This window comes from Argiope bruennichi, chromosome 8 (assembly GCF_947563725.1).
Source record: "Argiope bruennichi chromosome 8, qqArgBrue1.1, whole genome shotgun sequence".
NCBI classification, from domain to species: Eukaryota; Metazoa; Arthropoda; class Arachnida; order Araneae; family Araneidae; genus Argiope; species Argiope bruennichi.
In genome coordinates, this window is record NC_079158.1 from 128,181,691 (window position 1) to 128,198,311 (window position 16,621).

At 28.7% G+C, this 16,621-nt stretch overlaps 1 protein-coding gene across 1 annotated transcript in view; it reads right to left on the minus strand.

Annotated features, from left to right (window-relative positions):
• Positions 1-6,233, minus strand: part of LOC129981731 (cytochrome P450 4V2-like) — a 37,767-nt gene extending 31,534 nt beyond the window's left edge. Inside the window, exons 1-4 of the mRNA XM_056092692.1 lie at positions 5,884-6,233; positions 4,664-4,776; positions 967-1,052; positions 283-473 (exon numbers count right to left, since the gene is read on the minus strand). Of these exons, the coding sequence (XP_055948667.1) occupies positions 283-473; positions 967-1,052; positions 4,664-4,776; positions 5,884-6,079 (586 nt within the window). The 5' untranslated portion in view covers positions 6,080-6,233. The remainder of the gene's footprint in view (positions 1-282; positions 474-966; positions 1,053-4,663; positions 4,777-5,883) is intronic.
• Positions 6,234-16,621: the final 10,388 nt, after the last annotated feature.

Below are 16,621 nucleotides of genomic sequence, written 5' to 3' on the forward strand. Positions count from 1 at the left end.
TTTGGAAAAATAGGCAAGCACATATAAATAATTTTTGTTTTAGCTTCATCGAGGTTTTGAACTTTAAATTTCAAGTTCCAGTTTTAGACAATTCCAAAACATTATTAAAGAAAGCATATTATGAAACAATGGAATAATCATTGTATTGATTAAACATTGAGTACCAATTGTTTGTGTATGTAATATGTCTATAAAGATCACGAGAAAAAAATTTCGTTAGAAATTTAGAAAAAAAAATATTTGGGTAGTGCCAAGTGAATGAAATGATGGATTTTTACTCACCGCAGATCATATCCAGAGATGAAAGCTTTATGGGGGAATCAATAATTGTGAAATCTTTATCCGTTTCACCTTGAAAGAAATCAGCAAGTTTCTGGCAATTTTCATTAAATATTAACTGGAAATCTTTCATGATATCACTATGGAAACAAGGTGTCAGCAGTTTCCGTCTCGCTTTCCATTTTTCGCCACCGCTGAAAAGAAAAGCATAAAGTTATTATTTCTTATATTTTATCAACATTGCCATTTCATATTAAATTGAAGCTACAGCTTCTGGCTTCTTCTATACTTAGAATCCAGTAATAAGCAAAGACCTGGAATGCCGAACTCAATACGCGGAGTTATTATTAAGTAATTTTTGAAGATTCCAGCGAAGATTCCTCCAGTTGATTATTTCGTAACACTTGGATTTAAAGAGGGCCTTCATCTTATGAACTGTGCATTTTCTTCGAAATCAGTAACGAATCAAACAGTGGTAAAAACTAAGCTGATCGTATGTCTCGTTTCGTAAACCTTTAAAAAATCAATCTATAAAGGTAAATTTTAAAATTATAATTAACTAGAAAGTTTGATCATGAATTTTTGGAAAAGGAAAACATTTAAATTAAATCTTTATTGAAACGGCATAGTCAAATTCAATGAAATTTTTTAAAATAATGTTGGTTTGAATTCATAAATAAATTATACCTGGTCAAAAGTCCTTCGCCGAAGAAAGGTTTAAGAAATTTGTAAACCCAGCTTTTCTCATTGGTTTTCATTCCTTTCAACAGATCCTAAAAGTAAGAAATATATTCATGTTTGTTATCAGAAAAATCAAGAAAACACATATGGTAGCATAATTTTTCTATAAACAATTACAATAACAATAAATGATGAACAAAGTATCTGAGAAATTGCAAATTCAAGCTTCCGAATAGAGCATGCGTTGAAGCGAGATTTAATAAAATTAAGATTTTTTCAATTCTATCTTGAATGCTGTGATATTAGCAAATAAGAAACCAAATTCGCGTAAAATAATTCTTATTCATTTTTAGCAATATTTATTTTGCATCAAATTTTCTAAAACGTAATTTCATAAAAATAAAATTTATTTTAGAATCTTAATGATGCAAAAATTATTGTTAGATACGTGGAGGCAGAGAGTGAGAAGAGAATGAAAAGTTGACTTCTGCAGATCAAAGCATCCCTCGATATAAGTATACGGAAACATAATATATACAAGGTTATTATAATTAAAATTGCAATTTCAAAGGACTGTCATAAAGAACTACTTATCAAAATGATGTGATATTTCATGTAAGTATATGTGAAGCAATAAGAATTTGTTTTGAGAAAGGAAAAAAAATCGAAAGTTTCTTGATAGAGGGAGCTGTAGCTGCCATAGAATGCTGAAAGACGTATGCTTTAAAAATATATTAATTAAAAGACGCGATATACGAATGGAAAATTACACTTGCGATAAAAGCTTGTGCAATATACAGTTATGCAGAAAGTAATCATGATTCTGTCATTGAAGGACTGACTACTGATTGTGAAGTTTTTTCATAAGAACAATGATTGTGTGGCAATTACATTTAAGAAACTCCAGACATTACAGCGTCAAGAAGCAGATCTGATTCGATGACTGCATTTGATTATTGATAAATTCGAAGAGACGGTTTCATTTCATATGGAATGGAGTACAGGTAGGAAAAATAATTGCTTCAACGTCAAAGGTGGATATCATTATAGGTGATTATAACAAGGATTATAACATAAGGAGGCATTAAGCAGTGCTTCGAGAATATTTAGGGCATAGGGAATTTATCGAACTTTAAACATGCGGACAGCATAGATTCTAAAGTTTTACGAAACAATCTGCGATGCTATCAATTCAAAACTATGCATTATTTCTGGAATAATTCATTCTTTCTGGAATTGCTTACGGCTACTCTATCAAAAGGAGAAGCTTTCACCATGTAATTTCTTGTTCTAATGGAAATGAACAATGCATGACCATGGAAAGTTTTGTGGACAGATGAAGCCAATTTCCAAAGCTCTGTCAATACTCAAAATTGCAGAATATGGGCAAGAGAAAATCCGTTCCAAATGCAACCATTGTCACTTTGTTTTCAAAATGTCCTTGTGTGGAATGGGTCTGTGACAAACTTCATCGTTGGCCCATTTTTCCGAAGAGATTGGGTGAAAATTTGTAGAGTAAACCTGTAACTTGTAGAGGAAATGGGAAACGTTATGAATCTTCATTCCACCATTGTAACTACGTGGCTTTGTGAATTGCATAATTTTTATACAGACTGGTGCTCCTCTGCATATTACCACATTGGTAAATCAGCAATTGAATTTGCACTTTGGAAATGACAGAATTATATCGCTACTTCCTAGCAGTCGCGTCACCAGAACTCCTGCTACTTCTGGTTGTGGGATTATATAAAATTGTTGTGTGATACAGTTCGAAAGTGGCTGACTGAAAATATGCATTATGCAACACATTCATAAAATCGCCACTGAAACACTTCGGTATGTTATGAAACCTGCTGTTTGCGTTTTCAGCTGGGAAGAGAAAATATTGGTTAGCATATTTAGATGTCTCAAGAAAGTCGTGGGTGATTTTCCTTTCTTGATGGTTTTACTACGTGGTGTACATTTTTTGGTAAAGGGACAGTAAAAAATCGAGTTTTCCTATCTTTTATGTCAACCCCCTTGTCGCAGCGGATGGAATTTGAACAAAGAACACCACAAAAAATCATAAGTTTTATTTAGCATTTTAACAGCAGCCTCATCTATCGGTCAAGCTTGAATTATTATTTCTTCATTTTCAAAATAAATAAATAAATAAATAAAATAAAAAAAAAATTAGTATACTCAGATATTCAGGTCATTTTGACCAGTCTCTATTTTTTTTACAGCAGTTTGAAAGTGAAACTTCAACTTTAAGCACTCTCTATATGCTATATAAATTGTCACAGAAAGTAATATAATTATGTAATAAAGGTTCTGCAACTATATTAATCCAGAATAATTCTTAAAATACTTTCAAAGCTAAATTTATCTATATAGTAGAATGCCCCTGCACTCTATCTTCGTTTGAATGTCCCAAAATGGTATCATTTCCAAATGAAGTAATATTGATCAAGCTCATTCACGTGAAAATTTTATCAAGAATCTAATGACATTATATTTTCTATTGTAAAGTTAGAAATATAATGTGAGTTGAAAATAAAATACAATTTAAAAGATTTTCAATGATGATATTTATACGATACTATTTGCAAATAGTATAAAGCAGTAGTATGCATGATTCAAGAATCGTTTCAAATGCCTTACAGAGCAGACGATTGATACCTAGAGCTACTAAATTTGATACATGATTGATTCTTGAGAAGGAGAAATCATTAAGAAAGAGCTTTGCAAAATTTAATTTATACTTTAATTTAACATATGAAGCTATTCTTTTTAATAAATTTTCGAATATCTTTAAAATTTAACTTGCTATTTTCATTTCTATCAATAAATTTTCTAATGCAACTACTTACCTTTAATATGTAATTCTTATAAATTCATTTTTATTTAAAATAATATATTTTTAAAATAAACTTATTAAGTTTTATTTTCTTTTAAAAATTAAAAAAAGAATTTTAAATGAAACATGTTTTTCGTCTCATCTGGTAAGACATTGCATATAAGCAATGAAACACTTGTATGCATTAAGGTTAGTTTTTTAAAAATGAAATTATTTGTCTCATATTATTGCTAATAGTAACAATAATATGAGAATGTCTCGTATGGTCGTTAATATTAAAGAAACACAGAATTCTTGACTGATATAATGATAGTAAGATAATTCATTATTGTGTTCTCCTTTTCTGTTTTGCAGATAATGAGAATAGGCATTCCTTTTATTTAGACTTTAATAAAAATGAATGAAAATAACGAAGGATGTTTTCCCATTCTTAGTTCTTTGACACTTTTCGTTACTAAGACATGCGATATTTATTTGCAATTTTGTAATGAAGACATATTATACATGAAATTATAATACCTATTTTGAAGCATAAAATGTAATCAAATTTTTATTTATCATTTGACATACAAATTTACTTAATGTCTTAATTAAATAATTCATCCTGTTTGGGCCATTAATTGTAATTTGTTCCTTTATATGTCCATGAAACGCGATTGAGTTAATGAGGCGTTTTCAAATGGTTTTCCCGTTTTAAATGACTTAATATTGCAGATTTCAATAACAGACATTTAGTAATTCGAAGCAATGCACTTGTTATATACGCCATTATAAGAGAAGGGATTAATTAAAGTACATATGTCAAAAAAAAAAATGTACACGTTTTTTCTATTCAAATTGAAACATCTCAGATATTGTACCAACCTTTGCAGCATCCGCTTTTATAATCATAACGAATGGTACATAAGCGACCCACAAACAAAACATAGTTTCATTTCGGAATTGATGATACTTTTCTCCTAAAAGTTTGAAAAAGTCTGGGGAAAGAAAATAGAAACAGGTCATGAAAAAAAAAAATAATAATCATTCGTAAAAAAGCAACAGAAAAATAAATATAGAAAAAATATCAATGAATACTATTTGTGAGAGCATAAATTTTAAAAAAAATTATCAGCTTCTTTTTTTTATGGTATTGAAACGCAACTTGAAGATGAACATGATTTATGTTGCGTGCTAAAGGTTAAAATGTTTATTTTGCTTACTTGATTATGAAAATTTATTTAATTCTTTTTCTACATCTCTGTATACCTTTAGTTACGGAAATATATTAGTATATTTACTTTATTTTAAAAACATAAATAAATTATCTTTTTCCTTATAGGATCCTTTAAGGAAACTAAAAGGAGGCTGTTTTTAAAATCTGGTACTTTTTGAAAAAAACCCCCTTTTTTTGGTTTTTTTTTTCTTTTTAATTTTTTAAGCAATAATATGAAATAATATAAAACTTTTCTCATATTTACCACTACTGACTTCTGGTTAATAAAACAGATATATTCTTTTTTTTAAATATTAATTTTTACTTTCAAATTTTGTTTATAATAAAGTTTTTACTTTATTTATAAAGTTACTTCTATAAAAAGATATATATTTCATTAATACAACTTACTATAACATATCTATCGTTTCTTTAGCATTTGCTTGTATAATAATCTAATTGCCAAAGTTTCAAAAAAACAAAAAAAACAGCGAATTTTAATTTTTTTATTAAGATTTGAAAACATTATACATTTAAAATACCACCTTCATAAAAAAAAAAAACATGAAATAGCAAAATATAAGATTTATTAATTGAAGAATATTTTTCAATATCGAATGACAATGACTATTTATCTTTTTACAAAATGGTCTCTAATATTCATAAAATTAAAGAAAAAAATGAAATTCAGAATAAAATGTTTGCTTATTAAATATTTATTTTGTTTCCACCAATTAGAAATAAAAAAAGTATATTTTGAAAGAAATATCAGTATTCTTAATGCCGGGATGATAAATCAGTATACATCTGAAAACCCGCCGGAATTAATAAAATTAGATATATATGATATGCTTATAATATTTACATAAGAACAAATTAATACACTTACTTAAATGCAATGTATTACTATCAGGATGCCTTATGTATTTAGCTAATAAAAGTCCCACATCCCCCAGTGGGTTCAAGAATCCCGGGCGACTTCCGGGCATTAGCTGACTGCATTTGTTCCTCCAAATGTTGAGTTTGATGAATTTCCATAGGATTAAGATGAGGAGTAATGCAAGGGCAGTGTACAGCAAGTACATTTTAAAAAAAATATCCACAAAATCAGTCACTTATTAGCAGCCCTGATTTGAAATTAGAATGTTGGCCCTTTAATGTCTTTTCAGGAGCAGAGCTGCAGTTCAAATAAATCATCGACAAAATTCCATTAAGGAAATAATGTGTCCTTTATGTTTTATACGAATATATTAGATATATCGAAGATAATAGGTGAAATCATTGCCAACAAATATTTCTTTCTGATACTTTACAACAAAAGAGATATCACGTTCTTATCCGTATTATATTAAAAAAAAGTTCTGAAGTCGAAAGATAAGTTCATAATCTGATTTGCATAATGTAAGGATATTATTAGAAATTTTTTATCTTCTTTGTCTTTATTTTTTACTTTATCTTGCATTTAACATATTTGAACTTTACATAAAAACGTACAAACATTGGTGCTTATCTTTTTGTTGACAAAATGCTCCTAATATTCCTAAATCTGATACCATGTTGATTGTACGAATTCAAAATTGTCAAAATACCGTATAAAAATGTATCTTATAAGTTTCATAAGTTATATATTTAAAAGGACAAATACTTTATAATTTTATAGAAAAAAATAAAAAAATATATCTTAAAACTCTTAAATAATAAAAACAAAATGAGTATTCTAATTTGATTACAATGAAGAAGTTAAAATTAAAGAGATATTTGATTTTTCTGCCTTACCCTCTGCCGACGACAAATTGAATAAAACAAAAATGGAATTTCATTACATCTAGCAGAATTGCAAAAGAAGAGTTTAAGTTAACAACAAATGAAAAATGAAACAGGTTGAGATTTTTAACAAAACAAGTATTTAGTTAAAAATAAAATATATTGCGCATGGGGGGTCTTCTATAGCCTTGCAGGATTACTATGTTGAAAACCCCATGTTTGTAACAATAGCAGGCCAACCTTTTAAAAACGCATCTGCTTTCAATGAAACATACATAATAATGCAATACTGGTAAAAGCAGGTGAATTAGATGAAGATGAATACTGCATTTATGCTTTATTCATTGCCTACCGATTTCGAGCTTCAATTATTCGTCGCCTTCAGCTATTCATAACCCCGTAACGAAAACGACATCATGTTATCACAGGATAAAAAATATGTCTATAATTTTTTTACAATATCTATATTATCAATTAATGAATCAGTTTAAAGCAAATGTGGTTTGATATATAAATGATATCCATTTTCACCAGTGCTCAACAGCTATTTCGTAACCTTCAATAACAGACATACACATGATAACAAAATGATGCAAATGAAGTAAATGATTATATTTTATGCAACTCCAATCAATAAATGTTCTGATGAATTACAAATCTTAAAATTTACATATGTCCTCTACCCTGTGAATCGTATTTAACAAAATATTTTTGAAACGCTAAAATTTAAAATAAAAAGAGTTGCATTCCAATCAAGATGTTCAATGGATGCACTTAAAATGAAAGGGCTAGAAGTAACCCCGAATACAACCCTAGAGTTCCTGTAAGTTTCTCCTTCATTACTAGGATAGAAAAAACGAAGATAATCCCTATCATGTGGTGCAACCCAATTTCAAGAAAGGCCTTTTCTAAGTCTGCACTTAAACATATCGGGAACATTCTGAATCTATCAAGAATATCAGGTAATTATTCGATTAAATTGGGTCCAGTAAATAAACATTGGTTTAAAGACGGTTTTCCATTTTCTCGTGCCGATGCGTCAAAATCTGGTCTTATCTTAGTGTTTTGGCTACTATTTTTAATAACAGGTCTATACGGAGGATAATGGCTTTTTTTTTGTTTAATTCTAATTCTCGGTCTCTTTCAATAATTTCTAAATTTTCCCATTCATTGAATACTTTTTGATATTCGTAAAGATAACCATTATTTCGCTCTCTCGTTATAGTTTTCTCATGTCGTTTCGAAGCTAATTCTTTATTATCTGCCAAGTTTGAAGAATCTAATTCCCATGGTAATTCCACCTCGTACTTGCCATCGGGAAGAGCAGTTAATTTTTCATGAAACTTTTTAACTGCTCGTCAAATAATTTCCTTTTTAAACATTTCCAATGGGATCACGAATACCTAAAGAATCAATTTCCCACAATTCTTTTAAGGAAATATCATTAACATTCAAAGACAGAACTGTTTGCACAGAAGTATCTACATCTATTTCATAATAACTGGAAGCGAGTCCAGTTTCTTTGACATTAACATTCCAACCGAATTAGGGTTTGACGGTTTTCAAACCCTGTTTTAAAAAACTGGTTTTTTTTAAAGTAAATTTGTCACATTCGAAAACCGGTTTTTAATTTAAGAATTCATATTATTATGTAAAAAATTAATTTTGAACTTATTTGATTTACTATTCATTCTATGCAACGGGCAGCAAACACATTTTTTCAACGTTGCAAGTCGCGTTGGCCAGTGCTCGTGCACTGCACAGTTGCACCTCGAATTCTAAATTTATGTTTTTCATGAACATCCCTTTTCTCTTTTTTTTCTAGGTGAAACAAAAGTTTGATAAAGTTCATCTCTTGCTTCTCGACTGATGTTTTGTCTATCGGTATGAAGTCGGTGCTAATAGAAACGTCCGCAATTTGACTGGCTCATTTCGAAGAACGTGTGAAAGGAATAAATATCCGTTTTCTGCTTCTTGATCACAGTATTTAATGATATCATATAAAATTTTCTTCGTACCACTCCTGAAAGCTTTTTTACACCACTTGAACTAGCCATATCAATACGAAATATTCCGTTAAAATAAAATGGTGTCAGAAATGACATAACACTCACACACGTGAAACAAAATAGAATTAAAAAAGTATCTAATACGAGAAATCCAAGGTCAAATGTGCTCATCGTTCCTTAATGAAATGGAATTGTCAAAATGTGGTCTAAGAATCCGATCCGTCTCAAGTCACGACAGGTTTGCTTAATATTGTGAAGGTGAAAACTGGAAACAAAAACATAAAGTTGTTATATTTAGTAAAAATAACGTAAGTATTAAGTATGTTTAATTTTTATGTTTATATTTTCTATTTTACTTTTAAAATTTAAATTTTATTATGTAAACTTCTTCTATCAAAAATTAGTGTAAAATAAGAAATTCTGGCTTCTGTTTAATGGAATTTTAAATAAAACACAGGATTTTTAAATATTCCATATTTTCTTTCGCAACGTTTTAAAAATAAATTATGTCTTTAGCAAACATCGGAATTAGATTAAGTGTTTTTTTTTTCAAAATTCCTAGAAAATGTGTAGATTAGATTATTTTAAATTGCATTAATATTAATAGTTAAAATAATAAAATTGTAAAATAAACGTCAAAAATATTTATTCAATAACTTTAATTTCTTTTTTAGATAAAAATGAGTAAGTCGGAAGTTTGAGATAGTTTCAAAAAGTTCGGGATAGACAAGGCAATCTGAAATCATTGTAATAAAATGTTGAGCTGCAAAGGATCATCTATGTGCAATCTACGTAATCATTTGAAAGCAGTTCATAAAATAATTGTCGTAAATAATATAAATGTTTAGTTTCTTGAAGACCCTGAAGAAAACTTACAAATCGAAAGACCCTGAAAGCTGAATTTTCATTATTTGAACAAATGGATAAAAGAACAAAAAACTTAGATTTGTAATTTGATACCAAACTCAGTAACTAGTGAAAGAGTATTTTTAATTTCAGGCAATATTGTGTCCAAAATAAGAACGAGATTTAGCAACCGTTCAGTAGATATTTTATGTTCTTTCAAATCCTATTTTCTTAGGAGAAATTAAAATGAGTGAAAATAATCTAAATATTATTTGAAATTTTTGTTTGAGTTTTCGTTATTTTGTGTAAGTAATATGTATATGTAAACTTTAATTTTGTTTTTTATATTTTGATTTTGATATTAATTTCGTTTTTTGTTATTTTTTATAAATTAAAATAGAATACGGAAAAATATTTTATTTTTCCCTTTTCATTTTTTTGACAGAAATTCGAAAACCGGCTAAAACTGGTTTTTTTGGAAATATCGAATTCGAAAACCGGTTTTTCAAAAAGTTGGTTTTTGTATAAACCCTTATCCTAATTTTGTATAATTTGCAGCTAAGCCAAAATTTAACTGAACACACTTTTCCGTTAATAATTTCCTAATTAGATCTGTTCCTAATAAAAGGTCAATTTCATCTTCGTTACAAAAAGCATCAGATAATTCTATCTTATTTATTCTTAAATTCTCTAATATATGCTGGTTTTCTATTTTAGGAACAAAACCACAAATCTTACGTTCAGAAAAAACTTACTGCACAGTTCGAATGAGCCATTTAAATCATTATTTTCTATCGCATATATACCATGATGAATTACCTTTTCACGTCTGAGAGGTTTTAGTTTCAAGTACTTATTACTCTATCACTAACGTATGAACGGGAAGACGCACTGTCTAAGAGTCTCCGAACTCGAATTTTATTTCTCTGACCAACAATTTCTACACATATAGTCTGCAAATATACTTTATCATTATAATTATTATTCGACAGATTATTTACAACTTCATTACTTTCATTAGCTTTAAATGAATGAATTTCCTTTTTTTTCAGGACACATTAAAGTTACCTGCTGCTTATTACATTTTAAAATCGCTTTAACTCTGACTTGCTACTTGTATAGCCGTAATTCAAACATTTAAAACAAATTCCCTTTTTAAAAAATATTTGCTTCTTTTCATTATAAGACATTTTTTGAGCCAAAAGACAATCTGAACTCAAGTGATATTTCTCACAAAATACACAATTTGGCTTACTTTTGGGTATCCCGTCATGAGAACCATTTGTACTTTCTAACATGGCTGTCGTTTCTACATCCGGGGCATCTGCAAATATAATTTTATTATTATTTTGTTTAACTACTCTATTATTTTTACCAAATCCCTCTCGAGCTAAACTTATCACCTCCTCCGATTCGACTTCATGACGCACAAAACACATTAATTTTTCAAGAGATCTTTGCCTTGTAGAATCATCATTATCTTCCGAAATTCGGCACCTTTTCCAGGCACGTGAAACACTTTTAGGTAGACATGATTCGACAAGAGGCTCCAGAAAGTCCGCAAATTTTTCTTTCGTGAGCCCCAAGCTTTCCAAAGCTCTTAGTTTCGTTTCCAACATGTGGTAGAGGCTCGCTAAATCAGGAGAATTCCTTCCGGCAGTAGCATTCTTCATTACAAGAGAAAGAAGATCTCGCACATAGATCTGTACTAAAAGATCCTCCCCACCACATCTTATTTTCAACTGTTGAATCGCTTTAGAATAATTTTCAGATGTATTGGAAAACTGGAAACCAATCTTGCAGCTTTGGATCCAGGCACCATCGCTTGATATAAATACTGTAATTTATCGATTTCAGATAACTCATCCGATTCAAGAATTTTAGAAAATATACACCAAAATGTGAGCAATTCTTTCGGATCACTAGAAAATTTCTTTAATTCAAATTTCGGTAGTTTCAATTTCGCAGCATTGTTTTTTGAAGAACATTCTGAAACACATCTGGAATTTTTATTCCAGAATTTTGCCATTTTCAATTTCAGTTCGAGATATCTATCTCTGTAATTTTCAGCCGCTAATCTGTTTCGTATTCGACCTTGTTCTCTTCTAAAAGTAATGAGGATACTTCGTTTTGAATCTCATCCAAACGAGAAAATTTATCCCCTAGTTGTGAATTTAATACGTGAATTTTATTAATATCCTTGGTGTCAGTTTCAAGTATCGCCAAGAGTTGCGCGAAATTTCTTTCTGCATTGTTAAACGAAGTTCTTAACGACTTTCGCTTCATTTTAAGAGCATCCATGATTTCAAATGCAAATAATATTCTATAAATCACTCACCAGATTAGCCCTATCTACTGGATTTCTATAGGCTATCTACAGATTAGCCTATAAATCTACTGGATTTCTTTTTTTAATTCGGTGAATTACTCAAAAAGATGATAAAATCCAGCAGCAAATACAGTAAATTCTATTTTAAAATATTTATTTAATTTAGACGCAACATATTTTTATGAATTCACACTTAAAACACGGCGATGTACAATGCTTAGAAAATACAATCAGTTACGAAACTTATTTTGTATTAATGGAACAAGAGGTCGCAGGCTCGTGAACAGTCCGTTCACTTCAATTTGTTTTTAAACGTGGACGGCTTTCTTCACACTATCTGTAAAAACTCACGAGTTTCGAACTTTCCTTCCATTTTCTTAAAGAAAATGCGCCAATCAATACCCAGAATTTTTCCTCTCATTATTAGAGGCATGTATATTTGTGTTCCATGTGTGCGTGTGTATGGTTGATGTGTTGGTTTTCCATACGAAAAACCATATGACCTACAGCTATCAAACTTGCCCCATATATATTTTGGGGAATAAAGAGGTTCATCTCATAGCGATGTTTTAAAAAAATTTAGTTAATTAAAATTTATGCCAAATTATGGCTTTTTTCCTCGATAATTTAAAAAAATATTACAACACAAAACTGATTTTTACATCTTCTTAAATTTAAAAAAATAAATAATAATTTTTTCAAAACGATATCAATGCTTTAAACTATAAACTTTTAATTTTTAATGACTTTAAAAAATTTTTATTTAGGTTTTCCAACCATTTATTTAGCACAAAATAAAAATAATTTTAACTTGCATGCGTGCATTGGAAAAAAATTAGTTTTTATCATTGTGAAGAAGACCGTTCACGTTTAAAAACGAACTGAAGTGAACGGACTGTTCACGAGCCTGCGTGCTCTTGTTCCTTCAATGAAAAATATGTTTCATAACTGATTGTACATAAGCCTTGTACATAGCCGTGTTTTGTGTGTGAATTGATAAAAATATGTTGCGTCTAAATCAAATAAATGTTTTAAAATGAAAGTGACTCTATTTGCTGACGTATTCTATCATCATTTGAGTAATTCACCAAATTAAAGAAGAAATCGGGTAGATTTAAAGGTCCTGATATATCGAAACACTTCTGAAACGAAAGCAGTTGTAACAATCATCATGATGCCATCACATCAACAAAAGCTCAAATTAAAACTTTTGTTAACTGCTACTGCAAATGAACCTGGAAAAATATAATTTTCAGCATGTGTCTGTATGGAATAAAGATAAAATATGATTTCTAAAAATAACAACAACAAAGAAATAAAAAGAATATGAGAAAAAGTTTTCTGTGACGACATTTAAAATAATAATTATATAATTAATCCAGTTTTATTTAAGGCAGACATATTTTAATATATATACAGTATATCTACTCTAATCAGAGCCCAATAGTTAATCGTTAAAACTTTATTCATTGGCATATATATTTAATCAAAAAAAAAATTGTGTCATTGAAATAAATATTAAATATTTTATGTAGTTTGAATCAATAAATGTTCTTATGAACTACCAATTAAAAACTTTTAAGCTGGTCCTGTATTGCGTGATTCATATTTAATTAAATATTATTGAGAGACATTAATATTTTATAGAAAAAACTTCTACTTTCTGGCAATAAAAACTGACTGAGTTATGAAAATGTGTATGCCTCTCTTCTGTAGAAACACGAGGTTTTAGATATCTCCAACGACCGTTTGAAGAAAATACGCTATTCAGGGCATGGAAGACTGATTGTCTAAAATAATGTAATTGTTGAGTGTTCTAAAATAATGATATTCAAAGCTTTATATCTCTATCAAGTTTGACCTCAGAAGATTCAAACGCTAGGCTGCAGAGATAATTTTACTGAATATGATTTATAGGATCGAAGGACTGTGTGAAATTTAAATTTCATAATTGTTTGCAGAAATACATTTATTGATTGAAATAAAATAAAATAGTCCTTACCGCAATTAAATTTCTTTTATGTTAAAACTAAATGTTATGATCATCCAGAAAAAAATTATTAAATAATTCTTTAAAACATTGCATAAATTATAAAAAAAATGATTCTTTTGAACATTATAACATTATAATGCTAAAATATTCGATTTTCTGTAGTCATATTTTTAAAAAAATATATTTGGTTGCAGCAAAAAAAGTTTTCGTATTTTTCGGAGTTTTATCTCTTCCATTTCAAATTAAAATTTAAATCTTATGGAAACTGACAAAAAAATGATATATATATATATATGGTGCAATGTACTGAATATCGTAAGGTTTCTATAATAGTATTTAATAGTAAATATCTATCAAAATTTAAAACTTAAAACCATTTTGTTGAAGAAACTATTCAGTGACTAAGATATGTAAATATTCATTGAAACTTTAGGATAGCATTACTCTGACGAAAAAGCTGGTCGTCCAAGGCGCCTTGTTAATAATAAATATAAATGTATGTTTGCGTGTGTTAATGCTCTACAGGTCAGACCGGTTGGCCTGGATTTACGAAACTTGGAGCATACTCACTTTGGAAAGTGAGAATGTGCAACTCTTTTGGAAACTATCATTATATTTTTGATGAATCACAAATGAAGCGAAAATATAACGTTATTCCAAAATACGAAAATATTACAGTACTAAAAGGATTTTTGCATCATCTAAAAGTTAAAAAATTTATCTTATCTATAATACCAATATTTTAACCTATAAATTAAGTTTCTACTTTTAGGGAAATAAGTTTTAAAAAATATTTTAATGTGAGCAGTGCGCCACATTAAGATACTATGCTTCAAATACTCAACCTGTGCTCAATTTTTATTCACACAGCACTTAAAGTTTCTTATCTGTTGTGTATTCATATAGAAGACTTCCTATGTGAATGAATTTCTTCAAAATTTGAATTATAAAATGACAAATTCAGTGCACATTTCTAATTTCATCCATTATAGCTCAAAGTGTTTTTCAATTATCTTATAGAACTGCGGGAGATTTGGAAAAGCAAGAGTCATAAAAATCTCGAGTTATGACGTTTTGGCGATTTCAATACTTTTCCTTTGCATTGGAGAAAGTAAAAATGGAAAAATTCAAGAAGATGACACGTAAAAGTGAAACAAATGAAAAACGAATGCGGGTACCCACACGAGACTTGTTGGAAAGGAAAAGGGGAACTGAAATCTGAAGAAGTAAAGTTAAGAGATTCATTGCATTCAGAGTTGGATCTGCAAACGTTATGATCACGAAATTCTATCGAACAATCTGTTTTATAAATACAATGTTGTTGTTTTTTTTCCTAAAAAATGAAGTGCTTGCAGCATTTGTTTTTAAAATAAAGTATTAAATTTTTTTTTTTAAGTTATAATTTTTTTTCTTTATACAATTATGTATCAGTCGATGAATGTATTGATCTGCAATAGGCCATTTGAACGATTTTTAAAAATAGCTCTACCGAAGACAAAAACAGGTTTGATAAATCAAAAGTATTACCCTTCTTCCACATTTTTTTCCACCTAATATAAGTTAAATGAATAAAACATTTATTATAAAAGAAATGAGAAAGAATTGTAAAAGAAATGAGAAAGAATTGTAAAAGAAATGAAAAAGTAATTGATAATTTTATCTTTCAAAATGTGTGTTTAAAATATGTTGAATCCTGAATCCCACGAACATGAATGAGTTATTCTTATTCTGATAAGACTCGGGAACACTCAGCAGATTGTCAAAAATAGTAACAATGATGTTATGGTTATTATTATTATCAAAAACTCATGTAAAAAGATTTTTTGATAAAGTTCCCTTTATCGAAAATGTGTATAGCAAAATTAAATCATCATCAGATAAATAAAAATTTGTTACTTAATCACAGGCTTATTATTCAACTCTTTAAAGCCTATCTCGGAGGTATGAAATGATAAAATACATGATAGATTACTTTTATATCCTGGGAATTCTATTAAACAATAGCTCTAAATGTCATATTGCTACATCAATCGAAGAGTCTAGTGTTACATATGTTCATTGCTTAACATGCATTTCAAAATTTGTCTGTGACATTTCACAAGATTGATTTTTTTTTTTAATGCTCATAAAACCCATCGGTATTTTATAAAATTATATTTCGTTAAGATTTTGTTTCTTTCTGTTTTTATTTTAAAATGTTGTTTCTTATATTTAATCAACAATTATTACACGATTTTGTAATGTATTTAATTCAGAATTATAATTGTAATTTCAAATAATTTTCATAATAATTGAACATGCTTTTATTAAGCAAAAAAAAAAAAAGGAAGTCAAGAAATAAAAGGAAAAAAAATCGCATAACAATACATTTATAAAAGATGGAAGAGATTCGCTATGACTTCATACAAGTGTTAGTTACGAGAAATAAGATACAAAGAATGAAGAACTGGTGAAATTCGATCATTTAAATCAACCTAGTTAAACGTAATTTTGCTCATTTTGAGGTAACAGGAGGAAGAGGATTTCATGTAATAAAATTAAAATTACAATAAAATTTATGTATATTTTATAGGAATTTATTTAGTTGCTTTAAATAACTAAAAGGAAATGTAATTTTCTATATGAAGTATATTGCTGTAGCCTTGTAACAATAAGTAACAAATTTAAAAAATTTTTAAAATTGCCA